We start from the raw sequence: 20,158 nt of genomic DNA on the forward strand, positions 1-20,158 counted from the left end.
TCGCTGCGGTCCGGTCCCAGATTGACGGGCACGTGCACCTTCCGCCGACCACTGGCGACAACATCGATGTACTGTGGAGACCTCATGCCCCACGTGTTGAGTAATTCGGCGGTACGTATGCCACGGCAAACTGGCTGACACTGACGGCGGCGGTGCACAAATGCTGCGCAGCTAGCGCCATTCGACTGCCAACACCGCGGTTCCTGGTGTGTCCGCGGTGCCGTGCGTGTGATCATTGCTTGTACAGCCCTCTCGCAGTGTCCGGAGCAAGTATGGTGGGTCTGACACACCGGTGTCAATGTGTTCTTTTTTCCATTTCCAGGAGTGTATAACAGCTCAGAAAAGGAGCATGGGAGATATAGATATCACCATAGATTTTGCCCTAAATCACAAAAATAAATTTAAAAAAATTCTCAATTGGTTATTTCGCTGTGGCACTATAAAAATGCGCCAGCATGTTTATAAAAACAAAGGCGTTTCTCGTTGCTACGGGAACTTCTTACAAACACCAACTTTCTCCTCCGAATACGAAAATATTTTGTTGCCTCTCAACTGCACAGGGAGAAATGGCCTTCGTAATAAAATAAGGGGAATCAGAGAGCGCGGAAACATCTAGGTCTTCGTTTCTCCCATGTGCTATTCGAGAGTGGAACGGACGAGGAATAGCAATCCTAAAGTGGTACTGTGAACTCTCTGCCAAGCACGTAATTTTGAATTGCACAGTAGCGATGTAGATGTAGCTCCAAATGAAATTTTAACGAACAGTGAAACAGCATTACAAATGAACTTTAATATTAATGCATAGTCGCTACTTGGATCTTGGTTCTGCTTTCAAGGTAGCTGATATAACTGACGAAACTGCCAAATCTTATACGTTACTCACGTAATCTTAACTGTACTTATCTATAGCCTTAATTCTTTAACTTCGACATGGGAAACAAGAAGCAATTAAAGATCTTATTGAAGACCATTATATTCGTTTCTGTGATCTGAATGAAAAACACAGCACTAAACTTTGTTGACATTCTTTTCCACTGAATTTTTATTCATTTTATTTAACTTATTTAATTATTCATTAATTGTTACAAAATTCATGCTTGTAAATGTCTCAAAAAACTTACTGCTGTTCAGCAGTTAAAGATGTTAGTAGAGCATATGTACAGCAGTGAAAGAACCACATCTATGATTGTAGGACAACACTTCGTCATCGCAATAAATGCCAATTCGATGACTTTGACTCAACATTTCGAGAATATTTTCTGGTCTAAGGGGACCAGCTTCCAACAAGACATTAAAAAAAATCTTTATGACAAGGCATTTCGAAAATTAAATGTATAACCTGAAGAAAGGTGAGTTTGAAGTATATTCGGCATGTAGGTCATTAGAGAAATAACATAAAATCGGATTGGAAATGGGTTCCAAAGTATAGTTTATGATCTGTTTAGGGTACTATTTCGGGAATCTTTACCTTTTTCAATCCGAATACAATTCTTCAAAGTATGCGAAGCAGTCTGTTAACTCTGCAGTGCTTAAAATAAAAGTATTACTTCACCTACTGTGTTTCCACCTGAGAGAGAATCAGTTAATGTATTTGCTCCTATACAATAACTTAAAGTTGTAGGGGCCAATTTACTCCAGCTCATACATTGAGAAACTGATTGAATACACATGAATACCTTCAGTAGTAAGAAACCACAACTTTTATTTGTTTGTCAAATATAAATATGAATAACAAATATGCACAGGTTCACAAAAATACAAACGAATATACGTTCTTATCTTCATCTACAGCAGACAGATATAAAAAAAGCAACACTGCTGCTACATTGTTCAAAATCGTATACAATCTGTGGAAGACAAAATTAATTTATCACTTGCCTTTAGCTTGAGCTCGAATGGTTCTCTATAACGGTTTCATTTACACATTACTTGCACACATTTTTACCATTATTATAATTTTATTTTGAAACCTGTTTGTTTTTTAATGCTTGCTGCGACATCACTTATACAGGAATTAAACAATGTTTCAAGTGTGACAACCACACTGAGCGAACTAGGGCAGTTGAAGCAACTTCATTTTACGGATATAAAACAGTTTTAATTCTCAGTTTCGTTATTTACAATGTCCATAAACCTGATTAAAAACATAATACTGGCCTTTGTGAAATATCTGTACATCTCTTTAAAGGACTCCCACTCCACTTATATTTATCCAAAGGATGATTAGTTAGTAAGACAAAAATGTGTACTTTAATGCAAATACTTGATCTCTATGAGATCTGAACTGGTTTTTGGAAACACACACTCCACAAGTAAACTTAAATTTATGTGGCGTGCAAAAGGAGTTACTTCATCGAATTTTTCAGTTGAATCGTAGTAACAACATGCAAATTTTTTCAACAGTTCGTTCTTCAGCTCATAATAGCAATTTGAGTATATGATATTATAGAGAAATAATTTATCACTCTCGAAATTTCCAGAACGTCGGACAGACAGCAGTGGAATTACTCAATCTCGATTTACACTCTTGCTCACTAAATCATTACAAATATTTGTATAATACATTGTAGCAAAATAAATATCTTACGACAATAATTCGTTTGGACGGAGTAGAGTATAGGGACGATTTTCTCGTTATGTCATAGAGTTCGGACGGCAACAACCAGAAGATCATGACGCGTTGATCTGGTAGAAGCTATGCGTTGCTCTCCGTAATTTGGAACATGGCGTGAAATGAGTGTTCGAGTTCTGTCGAGAACAACATTGTGTGCTCCAGAGTAGCCGGACACCGCCGACAGGGTCGCCATTTGCCATCTACTACGCCGCAGCCGCATGGTCAAAAGGACAGCAAAGGTGTCCTCAAAACAGTTATGCTGGTGTCGCAAGCTTCAAAAGTAACTAGGTTAGCGCAAGGTACAGGTTACAGTCATTAGAAACAAAGAACAGCAAATATCCACATTCTTGAACAGTGAAATGGAAATTTTACGACTCCCACTGCTCTACACTTCGATTTTCAAAGAAGATTGTAGAGTGCCGTTGACGACCACCTTGACTGAGGGACTATGTAATCTGCAACATCATGATTTTTTTTTGTCACAAGATACGGAAATTTGATTTCCATGAATCCATTGCTATAGAAATTCACATGACAGACTGCCTGACAAATAAAACGTCGTTGCTTAACGTGGTATGAAGTATCCGCGCAACTATAAGATGTCTGACGCAATAGTCTCACAATACTATTGGTGATTTTAAAAGGGCTCCTGCTGTATTTTAGTATACACAAATGGGCATGATTAAAACTGATTAAATGAGTTTGCAGCTTCTGTTCACAATTCCCAGTCACTGCGGTCACTTCACATTACATCGAGGCGAGTAAACGATTTAGTATGACTGGGTAGATCTGCGATTTCATTATTAATTTGTATTTGAGGGTACATCGTTCTAAGTCTATTCTGTCTTAAACCCAGCAAGTTACTGTGAAATACCGAAGTTCTATGATCGTTTCAAGTTTTACTATTTTCTGTTTAATATTTTCGAAAGCTGCAAAGAGACACTTTGATACGCTTCTGATATTGTTACAAGGAACCGAAGAAAACTTGTGTGCTTAACAGAGATTGCGTGGTAGGTAGTTATAAACAGGCAATTTTAACTGTGGCTGGAAGTGTGTGTGAGGAGATTTTACTGTTGACCGTCTACTTACGTTAAACTATTATTTTCCCGCAAGACAACGACCTCAGGTCCAAATTGAAACAACTGCCTTTAATAAATGTATATAATCCTAGAGAAATTGTAGTGAACTAAACGGAAAACATTTCGAAGACCACATCTTTGTAACTCGATCGAAAGCACAGTTTTGAGCGGAGTATTCATATAAACACATGTTCTGTCCTCTGTGGTCCTCGATATACAGGTACTTCCCACTGCCAGGAGTAGAAAATGTGCAGGTAGTATAAAATTAACAGTTTGTTGCTTATTGTTAATTGTTCACGACTGTTCTTTGCAATTCAATAGCCTGTGTAGATACGTGTTAATCAATGCTGTTTCCTGCGTAGAAAGATGTACTAACGAGTATCACTTATAGTGCTAAGTGAACAGAGGAGGCTCTTCAAATGGGGTACATGTGATGGAATAAGCAATTCATCGTCCCCTTGTCTATCAAAGATTAATATCTAGAGAAATCAACAATATCTGTTTTCTGTGTTTCTACTGCAATCGTACAAGTGACGTTTCCAATTACGTGAAATAATAACAAACGCATCTTTCAGTGTTCACTTATGTAAGCTCAGAACGTCAGCGTTGGTTAACAAAGTACAACATTTCCAAGCGAGCTGCATAATGCAGTAGAACTGGTGACAGCTTTTTAAACAAAACTAGACACTAAAAGTAAACAAAGAATGATTAGCCAATTCACCAACTACGGCTTTGTCATTCTTGGTAGTTTCAAACAACTACTTCTGGAAAGAGGTCTCACACAGAGAATGTGTGTATATGTTATTTTCCTTAGTGTCGTCTCTTAATGTGTGTTATTTGTTTCCTGAAATAGATCATTTGTGGATGCGAAAGTTTGCGAGTTCGTTCAATACACCTTACAGCAACATCGTTGTGCCACCACTAAGCACATGCTTTGATGGGTGATAGTATTAGTGGTTCTGAACAAAAAGCTTCATATGGACATATGCCCTATTCCGAATGGTTTCCGCGACAGAACACATTTAATATTACTTTTGAAGGTTTATCTTTAATACTCGTAAACCGCACCCTCCAGCGAAAACGTGTCGCAGTGCAAAATTCAACTAAATTAAATTTCCTACAAAATGGGTCCTATTCGTTTCTTCTCTAGCACTAACAGTATGTGCCAAGAGAGAGCGACAATATAGAAAATCTCACGCTACGCACATGCGCCTTAGCTTAAGAACTCCTAGTAGGCCAATTTAACGTAGTTTCCCGAATTTGTAGATCGAAAGTGTCCTGCCTCAAATTGTTCGTCTCATCTTCCTCTAAACGACTGTGGTACATTGTAAACTATGACAATGATTGAATAATATAAAGAATAACGATATGGGGAAGAGATTTGCAGCTCGAGCCGCGTGTACATTGAGGTAATCTTATATCTGTGGTCGTTATCTCTAACTTTAGCCTGTTTCATACCGATAGTTGCCTATTATGATGCGAGTACAGCTAGTTAGAAGAACAAGGAGCAATTATTTTAGTTTCTTAGAAATATCTTTTATCCACCTAAAAGGAAGTTTTTATGTTCTTAATTTAATGTTATTTTAGCTATATATGCACAAACGAAATTAAAATTAAGTGGTTAATAATTATGGTAGACATTTATCTCAACAACCATGCTGTGAATTTTTCCGCCGTTTTATTATTTCAGATTACGCTAAGGATTTATTGAAGTAGGACAAAAATTGTACCTTGAACCAGTTGGTGATATTGGCCCATGATCATGGCGCAAGATACATTGTAATAGTCATTTACAATAGGGCAATAGATTTAAGAATATAAAAATGCTACGTAGGCGTATGGCATTGAAAGTAATTAGTTGGTTTTGAATGTTTATTAACGTGAATGTTAGGCCTAATTTGTTAACCAGGTAAATTGCTTTTATGTGTGTTCATCACGATGTTCAGTTTATTTTCAGTAAAGTGTGTTGATATGACTTGTCCACCTGTTTTAAGCTGTGGATCCTGTTTCAAGATCACATTGCACGTTGAGCCAAATACAGAATTTGGAAAAATTATATCTATGATGCAGCCTTTTAACAAATTTATTATGCACTGTGGGTCATTTGATGGGAAATAACGTAAGTAATTAAATGGCTGAATAAGCACATCAATAACCCAGTTATAGCGTCTGATGTGGCGCTGCAAACATACGGAAGGTTCAAGCCCTACTCCTACATTAAATGTGTTCTTTCTAGGAAATTATGTCGATATGAAGTTTGTCATCTGCATCACTATACTATCACCTCTCAGGGTATGTACCTTTCCCCCTGAGTCACCCTGCATACTTGATTGAAATATGACTGCAGATTCTGAAATTTGCAGGACGGTAACTCATTACCAGTCCAGGAGATGGATGTAGATACACCAGCACTTAAAAGATGTATGAGAAGAATTATTCTTTTATTCCTCAGGAAACGTTCAGTACCAATTTGGAACTATAGAAAAATTTCTTTATTTTCGTGTGTGACAAACTTGTTAGGACCTCAGACTACAGGTTTCGGTCCGCAATGACTATCTTCAGATATGTTTTAAAAACATTTCCTGATTTAATAGAGCCATAGTGGCATCGTCAAAAGATAAACACAGAATCAACTCAGCATCGTAGCGCGACGATGCTCAGCTCGATCACAGACGGAATAAAGAAATATATTCTACACTTTCTACACTTTCTGGATCACTGTCGGATTCGCTTGTAAAATTAGGAAGTATACTGAATCTGCAAGAAAGGAAGTCGTATGCGAGCCTGTGTCAGGTACATCATAGTCAGCTGAGAAGGTATGATGAAGGTATGGTGTCCGGCTACTCTTGGTTGCTCCCTGTATTCATATTCTCCCAGTGAATGCAAACGACCGTCAGCGTGTTTAGTGGAGAAATAACGCGAAAGAATGACACTCAGGTCTCGTGTCAAGACCTGGTCGTCAGGTCGAGGGGCGTCGTCCTCGCGGCAGGCGTCTGTGACGCTGAAGCGTCGACGGCGCTGTCTTCACTCTCCGTCGCCTTGCTGTTGCTGTCTTCTGCGCCAGAGAAGGCAGCGTCGCTGCCACAGTCCTGTGCTACCGCCGCACCACCACTGGCGGGGGACGAGGATCCGGAGCTGCACGACCTGGTCGAGCCTTCGCCCTTCTCGTCGCCCTTCACTGACAGGTCGATGGGCTGCTCCTGGACGGGACCCAGCGACAACAGCGCCACTGCGGACTTTTGGCCTTCCTGCTGCCGGTTGAGAGGCGCCTTGTGCCTCGCGCTAGGCGGTGGGGGAGACGACGTCGCCGAGGAGCAAGAAGACGGCGACGACAGCCTGGCCTCGAGTGCTAGGGGCGCCGGGAGCCGCTGGTGTTGCACGGGCCTGGGGGGCTGCAGGGACTGCACGAAGGGGAGGAAGAAGTTGCGGTGAGGCGACGGCGCGTGGTAGAAGGCTGCGGCGGCGGCTGCGGCGGCGGCCGCGGCGGCGACACCCCCACCCCCCGCAGCCGCCGACGTCTGCTGGAAGGGCGACGCCAGGAAGGGCAGGGCGAAGGCCGGCACGCCGGGGTGCGAGTGCGGAGGCACGAGCAGCGAGCTCCTCGCCGCCCACAGCGCCGCCGCCGCCGCCGCGTCCTGAGAGCCGAAGCCGCCCTGCTGCTGCGCGTGCGCGAAACCCCTCAGTGGCACCGGAGCTGGCGACGGCGTCGTGTCCCTCTGGTGCTGCTTGTCCGGGAACACGTTGTTGTTGTCGGCGTCGGCGGCGTGCCTCATCCGCGAGGCGTCTGCCCACAGGAGGGGCTTGGCCTTGCCCAGCGAGCTGGCGGGCCCCGGCGGCTCCAGATGGTGCGGCAGCGGCGGCGGCGGCGGCAGCGGCAGCGGCGGCGGCTGGTGGTCCTGCTGCTGGCGCTGCTCCTGCATCAGGCAGTGCAGCTTGAACCAGTTGGAGCGCCGGCCGTAGCGGGAGCCGCTCTTGGACATGCCCACCAGCAGGCACTTGCGCAGGCGACACGCCTTGCACGACGTCCGGTTCTTCTTGTTGATCACGCACTCCCCGTTGTTCTTGCATTCGGAGATGGAACCGAGGTTATTGTACGTCCGGCCGAAGAAAGACTGTGAACAGAAAAAAAACGAAATTCGAGTTAGCGTGTATTAATTGCGCATAGGCTAGCGCACGTTTCTCATTGACAACTCCACCAATGAGGTCTATGGGTGTGGCAAGCGGAACATGCCCTGTCAACGAACTCGTTATTACGGCTATGGCTATGGCACTACCAACGTGCCCCGCTGGCAGCCTCATCGGAAACCCTATCCATGATGACGAAATTGAAATTCTGGCAAATTCAGTGGTGACAAGTAAAAATTTGTACCAGCCAGGACTCACTCCCTTATTTTCCACTTCTACACGACAGACCTTGCTAATTAGACTATCCGAGCATGCTTCACGTTCGATCCATATACCCAACTCACCGTACACTACGTGCATGTCTAAAAAAGAGTCGACTCTACACAAGTGAAATACGATTATGTGCTCCTTGAGGGTAATTAATGATCGTCAGTGCACATAAAGTCTTCTTGCGAGAATCAGGCTGCGAGCAATGAGGGTAATGGACAGGGGATGCTACGCATGTAATGTGCAACAATTTGGGAATCGTGTTCAGACAGCCGAAGCCGTTAATGCGAGTGCTAGCGTAAAGCGGAAAATCCTATCCGACATAAATTTTTCATTTGGCACAGTTAAATTTATTTCAGTGCCCGATTGCGGCTACCGTCACAATTTCAACTTCAGCTACGGGATCAAAAACAAATGGTGTCAGACACTACACATACAAATGATGACAATGACTACGACAACAGGAACACGCCCCACCGGCGGAACCATTAGTAACTCCAACTGTGGCTGCGGCGACAGAAATTCTCCCCGTCAGTGGCCGCATCCAGCTACATCAGTGACGACCATGAGTAAGGCAACAGGAATATATCGCTCCGGCGGTCCCACCCGCTACTCAGTCGTTGATGAATATGGCTGTCCCAAAAGAAACATCGCTTATCACAGCTTAGGCAAAGGACTTCGACTACGGAAGCGCTGTGTATACGTACTTTTCTTCTGAATCAGATGCGGAATGTCACTGCACTGCACCTGCAGCAAGAAACAATGCGAAAGGAGCGATCCAAACTGTGCTTCTCCTGAGAGTCAGCAGACGCCAGCTGCCACTCATGGTCGATTCGCTCAAGAAGGAACGATCGAAATACATCACCGCCACCGCTGCACCTGAATTAGCGACCACCAACCCATTCGACACAATAGAAGCAGCGGAACCGGAAGTAACGACCAGCAACCCGTTCGACGCAATTGAAACAGCTGAACCGGCAACAGAAGAAGACGCAAATCAATAACAGCATCAAGCTCAGAATTTGCAGCAAACACCACGAGGTCAAAACTGCAACCTGCAGAGCGGTTCTAGGGGCTACAGTCTCGAACTGCGTGACCGCTACGGTCGCAGGTTCGAATCCTGCCGCGGGCATGGATATTTGTGATGTCCTTAGGTTAGTTAGGTTTAAGTAGTTCTAAGTTATAGGGGACTGATGACCTCAGAAGTCAAGTCCCATAGTGCTCAGAACCATTTGAACCTGTCTGTTGACCACTCCATCCTAAATGTGTATGAGCCTACAAATATGGCTTCCCCTTAATATACAGACCTGCAGATTTGTTCCTATTTAGTGGGTGGGCGCCTCGAGAACACAAATGGAAAGCTCTGGAGGGAAGGTAATAATCATTTCAAGGAACACTATTGGCATAATTTAGAAAACCAACATTTGAAGCTGACTACAGAAGGATTGTACTGCCAACAACATACATTTTGTGCAGGGATCACGAAGATAAGATACGAGAAATTAGAGCTCATATGGTGGCGTACAAACAGTCTTCCTTCCCCCCTCTTTTTGTGATTGGAGTAGGAAAGGAAATGACTGTTAGTGGTAGAGGGTACACACCGCCACGAACTGTACAATGACTTGTGAAGTACGCATACAGATTTAGTTGTAAATTTAGTCTACTCACTAAGTTGTTAGTCCATCCATCTATAGCCATACAAAACTTACTGAACAATATTGTCTCTTATTTATTGAGAAAACAAAAGATAGGACTTCTGCTGCTGATTGTTGCTTGGTAAAAGTCTCTGTGTTAACCAATAACAAAGGCCAACGATGGAAAAACTGTCGTTAAAACTAGAGTTTTAAATGTCATATACGTCCATATAGACTCATAAGTTCGAAATATAATTTGCCTATGAGGAAAAAATACCCAGTAATCTTATGGTGCGTCGGATTCAGAAGTATGTCTGAAACGATTTTCAGACATATTTAAGTAAAGTGATGCTGTGTACGGTACTCCCTTGCATAAATAACAAATGTTGCATTAAATCTAAAGTCTTCTGCCTCACATACATCCTATACTGGTTTCTGAAATGTACTTCGATATTGTTAGCATTTAGACAGAATCAGACTCAAAAGATTCATTTCCGTAGTTATAAATCAGAGCTTAAAAACTAAATTCCTTTTAGCGGAGGAAGATGAAAACGTTCCTTCCAAACTTCCCAGATCTCCATTTTGACTATTCAAACCATCAGTAGAAGGCCATGACCATGGTACAGTTTGATGATCCATTACACGTCAGCCAGTTACGCTTTCGATGAAATTTTTATATTCCCACTGCCTTAAAACCAATGTCTTCTAATGTGCACGGTGATCCTGACTCTAGAGTGCATAGACTTCCCACTAATAAAATACTGATATATGACATCATCCTACATACATGAAGAAAACAAGCACCTTCAACCGTCATTTCTGATTACATCTGCAATGTAATTCTTTATACTACATTACTCTGATGCGTGGCCATAGGCAGCTCTCAGATTTTCTTTCTCTCCCTGCAACATACCCAATACAGAATCTATTTGTTACTAGCTCAGTGAGGTACTCATTCCATAAAGCACTTGTCACCGTATCATACGGAACTCTACAGCATAAATCTTAACAATAGTACTCTGCTGCGGGCGAAGCAATGTTTACTACTAGCACTTCATCCCGGAAGCAGATTTTAAACAAGTGAGCATTGTCAGAAACTCTCGAACTCACATGGTGTTCTGTAGATGTTTCAAATTTTCTGGTGGAGGTTGCAGTTACAATAAAAAGTACCCATGGAGAATGATTGCAGTCATATACCTTGATAAATGGAAGACTGATATATTTAAGGTTAAAGATATTGGGGAAGCTGGTGCAAATAATTGGTGTATATGTGCCAGAGGAGGGAAAGAGGGAACAAACGCGAGCAACCTGCGAAGGCATAAGGACGACGATTAGTGGAATACCTAAAGCAGAATACTTTTAGAATTGTAGGAGATTTCAGTGTGAGGCTAGGTAAATCCACCATTAATGGACTAGTGGGGTCACACGGAGAGTATACTAAAAACTCTAATGGATAACAGTTAAGAGATGTCTCTGTATTCAGTCACTTCACAAACACAATCCTGTCGGAGGAACATCCACAGCTGAGCATTACGCCAGGGGTTGAAAATACTGCTGCAGTTGTAAGGTTCTTTTATTTAGAAAACGAATAGTTTCGGGCTCTTATACGCCCATCTTCAGATGTTGTGCTGTGACCCCAAGCGTCGCGGTTGACTGGCACAAATCCTTACAATTGCTGAGGTGTTTTCAACCTTTCACTTAACAAATAGTTTTTCCGCCATACAGATATTCAAAAATTTACATAGAGTGCTAGGTGTACTAGGCCTATTATAGACTACGTGACTGCAAGAGGGAAAACCATCCTATTAATATAAGACAGAGGGTATTACGTTAGTACTGTCTATATATGAAAACTAAGATCCCCCGGCTTAACAACCAAAGTACAATCAGAAAACAAACACGAGAAGAAGTATATACAGAAAATGGATGAAGAACTAAAATATGTACTAGAAAAATAGAATGTTAATGAAATGTGAAAAGAGATAGTGACAATAATACACAAATCTGCTGGTGATGCTTTAGGGAAAGAAACCAAAGGAGACTGCTGATCTGGAACCAAGAACTAGCAGATATCATAAAATGTAAGAAACAAGGCTACCTGAAATATGTACATTCAAAGAAACAAGGAAACTGTTATGAGTGTTAGCGGCACACAGCAATGGTCAAAATAGAGACAAGAAAAAAAAACTGCGAACATTTTATGAGTGAAATGGAGCAGGACGTACGTGGAAAACAAATAAAGCTTATAGGACGCTGAAACAACTCAGTAAAGTTAAACTGTAAAACTGCAGTTAGTTACGAGCACGTTGATCCTGTATCAATGGAAGAGCTAAAGGTTGTGTCAAAAACATCCAGAAACAGAAAATCCTCAGGGGAAGACAACCTCAATGGGGAATAATTTAAATATGCTTCGGAATCATTATTCACACAACTGTTACGTTTTGTAAAAACTTGTTGGAAGTACAGCAACATACCACAGGATTGGCAAACAGCAGTTATCCCATTGTGAAAAAAAAAAATTACTGAGAAACCAAATAAAGAAATTTCTCGCAATTATCTGATAAGAGGATCGCAGAAAATGTGACCGTTATCAAGGTATAAGTCTTCTGAACCCTGAATTCAGGGTTTATGCAAAGCTAATGACAAACAGACTAAAGGTGCGTTCAGAAACGCTTCTTAATGGAGAAAAGATTGGGTTCTGACGGGAAGATCTTGCTGAGTTAGTGCTTTTCCAGTCTACCAAATTATTAAAAGACATAGAGAATACAATCATCCTACGTACGTAGCCTTTATTGACTATGGGGAAGCTTTTGATACGTACGTAGCCTTTATTGACTAAGGGGAAGCTTTTGATACAGTTAATAGTGTTAAATGATTGGAAATTTTAGAAAAGATGGTACATCCCAGCATCTAATAACTGTAATTCAAAGCGTAAATCGAAGTACAAAAAAGTAGACCGTTTGCGAGAAACCTCTGTCAAGCAGTGACTCAAGAGTGTCCTTTATCACCCGCGTTATTTAACATCTACATAGACAACATCATGAAAACATGGCAGACTAAATCAGTGCACCACTATAAGCTTAATAATGAAGTTATAAATACACCCCAGTTTCCAGATGATAAAATAATATTAGCGGACTCAGAGGATAAATTACAGAGAGCAGCTTGGTTTTTACACAAGATGTCAAATGATTAGAATGTGACAGTATCTAGAAGTAAAACTAAGGTAATGACATTCCATGAAAAGGAACATTTAAGAGCAAAAATAATAATTGATGATAAGTTGCTAGAACAAATAAATACTTTCGAGTACCTGGAAAGTGAGGTCTCATACATCGTTACACAATGATCAAGAAAACAAACTGCAATAATTCCAGCATCAGGCCTACCATGAATCATGTTGTTGTTGTTATGTGGTCGTCAGTCCAAAGATTGTTTTGATGCAGCTGTCCATCTTACTTTATCTGTACAAGCCTCTTTATCTCTTGGTAACTACTGCAGCCTACATCCTTCTGAATCTGCGTAGTGTATTCATCTCTTGGTCTCCTCCATTTTAGTATCCACGCTTTCCTCTACTACTAAATTGGTGGTCCCTTGATGTCTCAGAATGTGTCCTACCAACCGATCCCTTCTTCTGGTCTAGTTGTGCCACAAATTCCTCTTCTCCCCAATTCTGTTCAGTACGACCTCGTTAGTTACATGACCGACACCTCTAATCTTCAGCATTCTTCTGTAGCAGCACATTTCAAAAGCTTCTATTCCCTTCATGTCTAAACGTTTTACTCTCCATGTTTCACTTCCATACACGGTTACACTCCACATATACTCCATAAATCATACTCTCTTCAAAAAAGTTAGAAAAAGGAACAGTACTAAAATGATTAATTGGCAGTCCTAATGTATGGGTCAAGCTTGGACCCTAACCGCCGGTCGGAGGAGGAGGTTTAGGCAGCAGAAATGAGAACCTTAAGAATTCTAGCTACTTACAAACTCGTAGATCAGATAAAAAACAGCGAAATAAGGTATTAACTGGGTGTCAAAAGTATAGAAGAGCGCGGAAAGAAATGGCGTGAACACATTCAAATGATGCCATAAGAACGAATATCTAAAATAATATACAAATATACGCTTCAGGGGAAAAGGAGTGTTGAGCATCCTAAGAAGATATGAAAAGAACATCTGCAATGTTCTTTAAATTGGAGCAGACAAGGACGCCTAAACCAAAACTGGATGTGATGATGATAAGACAGAGCTTAAAGAGTTTCTGACGATAACTCCTGATTATGGGAACAGTCATATTCGCCGGGAGGTTGATTTCTCAAGCAAGTCAGGGGCTGTAATAAAATTAGCTCCGAGAATGTCGTCGCTAAAAACTGTTTTTCGTTATGTAACAAATCTTTCCTATTTAAAAACTCCTGCAATTTCAGACAACTCTGCTCTGGGCCCTGTCAGCTACATACAATATCGGACGCCTTAAGAAATCTTGTTGCTAATATACATTCTCTAAATTCACATATAATACCCAAAAATCTACAAAATCCTACTTCCATTCCATCATTACTTTTGGGTCACCTTATAATACTTCAAAACGTCTCTTGTACGTTGTAATGCGTTTTTGCTGAGTGACGAAAATGCGATTGGCGACAAGTATTTGCCTACTCTTCGCCGTCCCTTCACCACCGCATGTCGGAATCATGACAGCTGCGAGGGGCGTGACAAGCAGTTGTCTGTCGATGGTCACCCAGTGGTCGCGCCATGTGCGGCGTTCTGCCGACTTTGCCGCTACGCTCGAGTTGCAAGGATCCCTGGGCGGAGACCTTATCTTTGGAGAGCTACGACAACATGGTAGCAATAGAGACAGAAGTCAGCGTTAGTTCCAAGAGTTTGTGTGTTCAGCAGTGGTGTAGCCTGCTGGAGTCCCAGTCTTAGCTAGCAGCTAACGAATCTAGTTATAACCATAATTATGGATATCGGTTACTGTGCCACGAGGGCAGACGGTAACTGGCATCCCGGCTCCAGGGGAAACTATGTTGACGATACACAAGTGTGTGTTCTTGAGCGCCGGTGCACAAGAAGAGCGTCTTGCCGATGGTGCTTGACGAAAACAGCAGTGTGCAGTCGCTTGCGTCCATATTGCGAGTGATCTTCAATCTGTGCTAGCAGTTGGAGTGTTCACTGTTTTCATGTTTATTTTCGTCCTAAAGGCAGGCTCACTGCAAGGTCAAAGTGTATTTGGCTGAAATACGTCTCACTTGTTGAAGGTTTATGTAAACTGGATCCTGGGGTTGTGCTCTGATATCTTTGTCAAGTTGTGTTTAAAAGGGTGACTTTCTTATACCTAATCGGTTGGCCTAGTGTTCTATTGTGTTGGACCTATCTTGTCTATATTCCTGCAAAGTGTAGGCCTTTTTCTGTGTTGTTTGTCTATTCGTGCTATCTTTCGTTGTGTGGTTTAATTCCGGGCCAAGGCAATGGGCGCGTCGCGGCAGTTCAGGAAGTGTGGCGCTGGGTACAGCCGTGTGGTGGCGCTGATGGGGTTCGTCTCTGCGAGTGTGCTCCGAAACAAAAACGGGTCTTTTCTTGGTGCGACGCTATTGTATATGGATCGTCAGATGCGTCAGTGGGCGGATGATGGCTCCACAGAGACAACGTGACATTGACAGTCTGTGGGAGACTGATCTCTTGGACATGGGTTTATCGTATTGCCTTGATATCTTATATGGCAGGTATATTTCAAAATCAGTCGAACAGTTGTCAAGTCTGTTGGTTAATCGAAGATTTATTTATGTCATGTTTAAGATTATCTGCGGGTGTATCTCCCTGGAGCGTGGCTTCAGCTATAGCTATGCCCTTGGCAGTGCTGACACTTTTATCTAATATCCCTGTGGTGGTTACGCTCAGAATGTTTATACAATTACGCCATGTTCGCAAAGCTGAGTCGATTTGATTATCATTTTAATACTTTCTGTCTGTAACTGTGGCACCGTGTTCAGTTGTTTACCTAGTAATGTTTTAAATGACGTGTTGAAATAGTGACTGTAGGAGCCTCATTGAGTAAACAGGTAACAAATTTATTGATTACACTGGTGCTCCTATTTAAATTAAATAAATCGGTGTTCGGTCAAAGCTCTACTCTCTTGTACAGAGTCATTTTCTTTTTTAACTATCGGTCAGCTGATGACTATTAAGGTTATATGTCTTCCATTTAAATTGTTATGGATGTACACAGGAGGTGCTCCTTAAATCGGTTAATGTTTAAAGGAATTTTGTAGAAGTAATGTTGTCATATGAATTTTTGCTGTTCAGCCACAAAATTCCATCCTAGATCCACACACAATAAGTTGCTACATTGAGTTTTCAAGCATTGGTGTTCCTTTCTCGGAGTGCATGAAATTTTCTGAAAAAAAGAATCTCAGAACCACTGTGACTCACGACTCAGTCCCGTTCCTTCTTCCCTTACAAGCTGATCTGCACAATTAATTTTTGTGTCACTCTCATTCGTATTTCATTTGTGAATTGTATCATGAAACTGAGTCAGGCTACCCTATTTCATTATCGTTCCTTCCAGCTTACAGAGTTAATTAGCTGTAGATTTGCTGATTTATTTTTTGTTTCCCTGCTCTTGTTAAGTTAAATCTAGTTTGAGGACCAGGAATTTACCATGTTGGTGTTTGCTGTGAGTTTCGTATATTCGTTGGATTTGTGGGTAAGAAATTTGTCCATATATTTTTTATGGTCATGCACTTTGATTTGCTGCACTGTGTTTATAGCAAATGTTTTAGAACTTGGTAAGTACATACAACACCCAGCCACTTAACCACTCCCAGAATTTTCTGTGGCACACCAAGGAAGAGTAAAAGTAGAATATATCCCAAATTTGGAACTCATTACCTTCAGAACAGATGAGTGGCTCTTGCGTGTTTCCTCGTGGTTAAGATATTTAAGACAGCCGAGCAGGAAGTGAAGGGTTTGACAAGGAGTGTGTACGGGTTGCGTTTCGTCTGTCGTATTTATGCGAACAGTGCGGCCATTAACAACGAAGCTGCATTAACATCTTTATAAACTCTGAACCCTTTTTTCTGTGTGAGCTTCCTCCTGACAATTGCTAGTTACTGACAACCTTAAGCTGCAGAAATGCGACTCATCAGCTACAGTTTCTCTTTAATTTGTCACCGATCTGGTGGAAAAACCTACAGGTAAGTGCTTTCGGCAGGGGTTGGACTTTTGCGCATTAGTAACGAGCGTTGCATGTTGGCTGTGACGAGAATATGAGAGCGTGCTGAAAGGTAATGCCTCCAAACTTTTAATGTGAAAACCCATAAAGAATTTTAAATAAAACAAACGTTATTAACATTCTACATACTTTTTCTTCATGTCTACATATTTATTTGTCACCATTGTTAGCCTGGTAACGAACATATCTCTCCCAAGATGAACCAGTTTGTTGATACCGTCACTGTAGGATGTTTGATTTTGTTGACGGACCCACAACCTCATCTCTGCTTGCATCACTTCATCACTATGAAGTTCTCTGTTCTTTAAGTCTTTAAAATAGATGAAAATCGGTTGTGGACAACTTGGGACTGCATGGATAATGATCGATGACAGTGAACCCAAGGTGTCGGATTGTTGCAGATGTCATAGAGCTCGTCTGTGATCTGTCATAGTCTTGCTGAAGGAGACGATACTCCATATGTGGACGAAACATTTCGAATTCGAAACTGGATTACGAAACGCTGTTTCTTACGCACAGACATAGTTACGTTACACACAGCCATGTTACACGTTACAATTCGGAGCCCTCTAGCGGCCGAGAGCTGCAAACGTGCATACATGAAAAGTAAGGATGTACAATGTTAATAAACTCTGTTTTATTCAAAAAGCTTTAACAGTTTTCCCCTAAAAAATTCGGAGGCATTAATTTTCAGCACTCCCAGTACATGTCAGTAATGGTGACGAAAATTCAACTAAATACTTAGGGATTACAATTACAAATAACCTAATTGGAATTATCACATAGATAATGGTACGGATAGAGCAAACCAAAGATTGCGATTCGTTGGTAGAACACTTAGAAGGTGGAACAGATCTACTAAAGAGAGCGCTTACCGCGTTGTCCTCCCTATTCTGCAGCATTGCTGTCCGGTGTGGGATCCCCATCAGTTAGGACTGACTGATGACGTCGAAAAAGTTCAAAGAAGGCAGCTCGTTTTGTATTGTCGCGAAATTGGGGAGATAGTGTCACAGATATAATACATGAATTGGAGTGGCAATGATTAAAACAAACGCGTTTTTCGTTGCGACGGAATCTTCTCATGAAATGTCAATCACCAGTTTTCTCCTCCGATTGCGAAAACATTCAGTTGGCACCTGCCTACATAGGGGGAAATGATTGTCACGATAAGAAAGGAGAAGTCAGGGCTCGCACAGAAAAATTTATGTGCTCGTTTTTCCCCCGCGCCGTTCGATAGTGGGACGGTATGGATACCTTTTTTTTAAAAAAAATTCTTTTTTTCCAGAAGGAATGTTATTTATACATCTCGCCCACTGCCTTATGTGATTAGTGGGCCAAAATAGTTATACAAGGTATTAGTTGCAGCTAATTCTAAGTCTTATTTTAGTAACTAGTTAGTAGGTAAGCTATTGGGAGTGAGCAATGGGCAAAAGTTAATATGTTAATCTACTACAATCATGTAAACTTAAGACTAGTTACTAGGTCCTACAGCGTTACAAATGTGTCAGCTGAATTAGTATAAACCTACTATAGAGCCTTGCTCATTGAGCTAACCCCAATGAGAGTGCCCCTGACACTGGGCAGGCCAGATGTTAATCGCTGCACGGGTATAGATAGCTTGAAGGTGGTTCATTGAACCTATTACCAGGCACTTTATTGTGAATACCAGAGTAATCACATAGACATGAAATGAACGTCTCTGCTCGCCAAGGAAAAATACATCGAATAAACCCTCAAGTCGTCAGATGTTAACTTACAAGTGAAGAAAGTAGACGCCAGATTGTAGCTGGCCAGTAGAAACCAAGAGAAATGAAATACCTATTGTGAATACCAGAGTAATCACATAGACATGAAATGAACGTCTCTGCTCGCCAAGGAAAAATACATCGAATAAACCCTCAAGTCGTCAGATGTTAACTTACAAGTGAAGAAAGTAGACGCCAGATTGTAGCTGGCCAGTAGAAACCAAGAGAAATGAAATACCTATTGTGAATACCAGAGTAATCACATAGACATGAAATGAACGTCTCTGCTCGCCAAGGAAAAATACATCGAATAAACCCTCAAGTCGTCAGATGTTAACTTACAAGTGAAGAAAGTAGACGCCAGATTGTAGCTGGCCAGTAGAAACCAAGAGAAATGAAATACCTATTGTGAATACCAGAGTAATCACATAGACATGAAATGAACGTCTCTGCTCGCCAAGGAAAAATACATCGAATAAACCCTCAAGTCGTCAGATGTTAACTTACAAGTGAAGAAAGTAGACGCCAGATTGTAGCTGGCCAGTAGAAACCAAGAGAAATGAAATAGCTTGAAAAGAATTCGTTCACCCATCATTTGTTGGTCTGGACAGTTAACGTGGAAGAGAAAGAGATATCGAAACTGAGCGTTTCGTCGCAGGTTTGTTTGGACACCGATAGACCGACACATTAATGCTCCACTACTGGGATTTACTAAAAAATAATCCTTTTGCATTGCGGAGATCCTTACTCTAATACTTCAGAAGGCCGATGTTTCAATGCCAGTCAAGGAACGTATTACTTTCTACGACATATGTTTCGGATTTTTTTTCCTTTATTGAATTTCGATTCCCCCCCGAAGGGGGCGGGCTGGCAGCAGCTTAGTACGCTGTTCTGCAGCCTACATACTTTTTAAAACGTAAGGAGAAGAGAAGAAAAAATAAAAGCAGGTGATAAAACGGTGACTTAAATTGTGGAAAGTTAAAACAAAAAGCGAAGGGTTGGCAATGCTAATAAAATACACAGAAATCAGACAAGTAACATAGTAGACTGACAATTAAATAACATGGTGACAGTCTGGTTTCTGTTCTCAAGAGATGTAAAAATCACGACAGTATGTTGTCCGTTCGCAACACTTCGGAAAAGATACACAACACGGAACACTCACTGTAAACAATGCACGAAAATGTCGGCACAAAGATGACACACCCCAGCCAAGGGTAGATGGGGGTGGAGGCTATGTTTCGGATAATTAAGGTAAGTATAAAATATAAATTTTAGATTAAAAACTACCGAGAAAATGGAGGAAGATAATTCTGCAGACTGTATATCCACAGCTACAGGCGGTTGTGTGTGAACTAAATAAATTTGCAGATGCAGACGGACTAAACTCGTAAAAGAGTGACAGATGGCAGTGGCTCGCAATCGCTCCCGAAGACAGTCTTGCGGCGGCTGTCCCGGCC

General features: G+C 41.6%; 1 protein-coding gene across 1 annotated transcript in view; it reads right to left on the minus strand.

The window, feature by feature from the left end:
- Positions 1-1,685: 1,685 nt before the first annotated feature.
- Positions 1,686-20,158, minus strand: part of LOC126355173 (protein embryonic gonad-like) — a 351,172-nt gene continuing 332,699 nt past the window's right edge. The window contains exon 3 of the mRNA XM_050005384.1: positions 1,686-7,805. Coding sequence (XP_049861341.1) covers positions 6,639-7,805 — 1,167 coding nt within the window. The 3' untranslated portion in view covers positions 1,686-6,638. The remainder of the gene's footprint in view (positions 7,806-20,158) is intronic.

Source organism: Schistocerca gregaria, chromosome 3 (genome assembly GCF_023897955.1).
Source record: "Schistocerca gregaria isolate iqSchGreg1 chromosome 3, iqSchGreg1.2, whole genome shotgun sequence".
NCBI lineage: Eukaryota > Metazoa > Arthropoda > Insecta > Orthoptera > Acrididae > Schistocerca > Schistocerca gregaria.